This window comes from Rhinopithecus bieti, unplaced genomic scaffold (assembly GCF_001698545.2).
Source record: "Rhinopithecus bieti isolate Rb0 unplaced genomic scaffold, ASM169854v2 scaffold_8675, whole genome shotgun sequence".
Classification (NCBI taxonomy): Eukaryota; Metazoa; Chordata; class Mammalia; order Primates; family Cercopithecidae; genus Rhinopithecus; species Rhinopithecus bieti.
Window position 1 is genome coordinate 2,134,003 of NW_016806447.1, and position 3,511 is coordinate 2,137,513.

At 42.0% G+C, this 3,511-nt stretch overlaps 1 protein-coding gene across 1 annotated transcript in view; it reads right to left on the bottom strand.

Moving 5' to 3' along the window:
• Positions 1-3,511, bottom strand: part of FRAS1 (Fraser extracellular matrix complex subunit 1) — a 483,930-nt gene that overhangs the window by 196,277 nt on the left and 284,142 nt on the right. Inside the window, exon 24 of the mRNA XM_017876598.1 lies at positions 645-785. Coding sequence (XP_017732087.1) covers positions 645-785 — 141 coding nt within the window. The remainder of the gene's footprint in view (positions 1-644; positions 786-3,511) is intronic.

The following is a 3,511-nucleotide window of genomic DNA, read 5'->3' on the forward strand; positions in this document are numbered from 1 at the left end:
GGAAGGGGAACATCACACACTGGGGCCTATCATGGGGAGGGGGGAGGAGGGAGGGATTGCACTGGGGAGTTATACATGATATAAATGATGAATTGATGGGTGCTGACGAGTTGATGGGTGCAGCACACCAACATGGCACAAATATACATATGTAACAAACCTGCACGTTATGCATATGTACCCTAGAACTTAAAGTATAATAAAAAAATAAATAAATAAAAAGGGATACTAGGCCAGAGAGAGATGATTGTGAGCTATATGCAATACAGAGGGTTGAAGGGGTCAGTGAGTGAAATCATCGGGTCTTCCCATGTGTCCAAATGCCTAGGGTACAAACACCTTCCCACCTGGAGCCTGACTGTTCAATTTTTAAGAAAATCTGAAAGTAACAGCTAACACACACCTGTTTGTGTGGTCCTATATGCCCAAGATTCCCATACTGCCCTCAAATTTTAGCAAATGTGTTATTAGGGCATGGAAGATGAAAAGGGGAAATGTTCATGATAACAAAGATAGCTCTTAGGAAAGAAACCAGAAACTGGGTAAAAAAAGGGGAAACTTGCCACAGTTTCCTTCTGAGAAGAGTACAAACCGGAGGTGGCCAAGGTATGGCTGAACACACAGAAGGGCCTCTACACACTTACTCTTGCAGAGGCCCGAGTCCTGGTAAAATGATGACCGGCACTGCTCCACACAGGCCCCATCCTGGAGAACGTAGCCATCCATGCACTGCAGGCAGTCTGTTTTCAGGGGCCCACTGCAGGCACTGCAGCTCCAATCACACTCTAAAAGAGAAAGTCTGCATTAGATTATCTTCCTTTCTGTCCACCCTCAGACCCAGAAATTCATTTATGAGGAGTCTGTTTGCAGCCACAAGGAGTAAAATAAGGACAACGTAAGAGATGTCAGATAAGCAGACTCAAACGAGGTTTCCACTTGTAGTAGCCTGAATGCTTCTCTGAGCTTTAAGTGTTCTCTAATTATGTTAGACACGGACATGTACAAGGAGCACTCCATGCTTGTGCCAAGCCTGCTTGTCAGCAGGGCTGCTGAGAAACCAGATCACTCCGGTCTTAATTCTTTATCCCTGTGCCCCATCAAGTCTTCAGGCAAAACCTGCCTCAGGGAGTGGCCAACTCGCCCCACAAACCTGTCAGTTTGTGGTGAAAAACAAGATTATCACAAATCTACCCCATTATAAATGATTTCATAACTATGCTGGCAGTTTTCAGCTAACCCTGACTTCTTTCAAGTACTCAATGCTCAATAGGTAAAGAGATGTCAGAGACTCAACTAAGAATGCATCTGCTGCCACCAATAACACCAGTTGCATGAGTTTCTACCTCTCAAAACCAGGCATTGACCAAAATGACAGAAAGAACCAATGATGTCAGAATTATATGGGGCATAAAGGTCCTGTCCAGAAAGAAAGAGGTTGCTAAAACAATATAAGATCTCATTTAGGCATTAGAACGGACTCAATTACATGTTAATTTGCTCCATAAGCACCTATGGGATAGTCACTGAACTGAACAACAGGAGGGGGCAATATAAAGGTGGTAGTATAGAACTTGTCATCAAGGAGCTTATGTTCTAGAGGGGTCTAACCTTGAATGTATACGCAAATAATCCAGGGGGGTTGTTAAAAATATGGATTAGGCTCAACATCAGATTTATCAAATCAGAGTCTCAGGGATTGGGATGGGGCAAGGGAAAACATGTTGCTGCTGTACTTGTTATTGTGAATATTATAGTTGTTGCTCTTGCTGTTGTTTTTAATGGCCCAGGCAATTCTGATGCAGTCAGAAAACTAATGTTTGAAAGCCAGTGCTGTAGCTGGTAAGGGAAGTGCTACGTGCATGGAAGATGGGATGGGATAGCACAGTTAAGTGCATGGGTTTTGAAAAAGGTAAATCTCTATTCAAGTCATGACTTTGCTACTTTTTATCTGTATTATCCTACAATAATGTTTTTATCTATATTATCCTTGGTTTCTCACCTGTAAAACATGGGTGAGAGTAGTACCCATTTCATAAAGTCATTGTGAAGAATAAAATGAAATAATGAAATTCAATAATTTAGCACACTGCCTGGCATACAGTAACAACTCAATAAACATTTGCTGCTGAACTGTTTCTCTCAGAGAACCTATCTCCATTCAGGGCCACCCTGGATCTCACCTTCCATTTCTGCTAAGAAACTGGAGAAACCTCTCATGAGTTACCTTTTCTCTTCCTTGATAGAATATTTCTAAGTCCCAAAGAAATCAGGTAAATATGCAAGACAGTACACGTGCTTCCAAGAAGACTTACAAAGTTAATCGTATTCCTTTATTTGGCTGAATCAGTCCTGAGGGAAAATGACTAAAACAGAGCCTTGAAAACTGCCAGCATAGTTATGAAATCATCTATAATGGGGTGGATTTGTGATAATCTTGTTTTTCACCGCAAACTGACAGCTACTGGTTAGAAGTCAAAAAAAAAAAAAAAGAAAGAAAGGAAAAAACCTCTGCGGTCTTGAACACAGCAGACCACCTAAGTTGACAACCAAGTAGAATTTTTTGGAATGGAAAGTGTGTAATTTTGCAGAACCTTATAGCATCCTAAGTTTACTTGACAGATGTTTGACCACCATATCTAAGCTCTAGCCTCTCTGCCAGAATCAGAAGGATAGAGAGAAATGTGGAAGGAGGCAGGAATGAGGAAATGGACAGGAGCAAGTAAAACCTGTTCTTTACCTCTGCTTTTCCTCTTGCTGAGCACTATCATTCAAAGAGCATAAGCCCCAAGAATTCCAACGACTGGAGAGCAAAGAAAAAGGCACTTGGCATTTGACATTATCTCCCTATAAATTTCCTTGAACACAGGGACTACATCTTCACTCATTTAAGTATGTTAAGCAGAAATGAACATATCAGACATGACTCCTGACCTCATCAAGCTTAGAGGTAGCAATCTAGAGTTGTAAATGCAAACACCTACAGCCCAGAAAGGTGATGTATCTTCAGAGTAGGCCTTGTGTGATAGAAAGGGAATGGTGGGGACTGATAAACTGAAGAGATCCTGCTCCATCCAGCACGGACGACAGCTACACTGTTTCAACCTACAGTTGCACTGTCAGGATGCATATCCAACACTACTAGAGCTTCTGGTTAAAAAAAACAACAACATTTGAAAATCTCAGTTTTTGGGGGGCAGAGCAAGATGGCCAAATAGGAACAGCTCCAGTCTCCAACTCCCAGCATGAGCGACACAGAAGACCGGTGATTTCTGCATTTTCAACTGAGGAGCGCAGCCCATCGCCAGCAACGGATCAAAGCTGGTCAGAGAATGACTTTGACGAGTTGAGAGAAGAAGGCTTCAGTCCATCAAACTTCTCAGAGCTAAAGGAGGAATTACGTACCCAGCGCAAAGAAACTAAAAATCTTGAAAAAAGAGTGGAAGAATTGACAGCTAGACTAATTAATGCAGAGAAGGTCATAAACGAAATGACAGAGATGAAAACCATGACG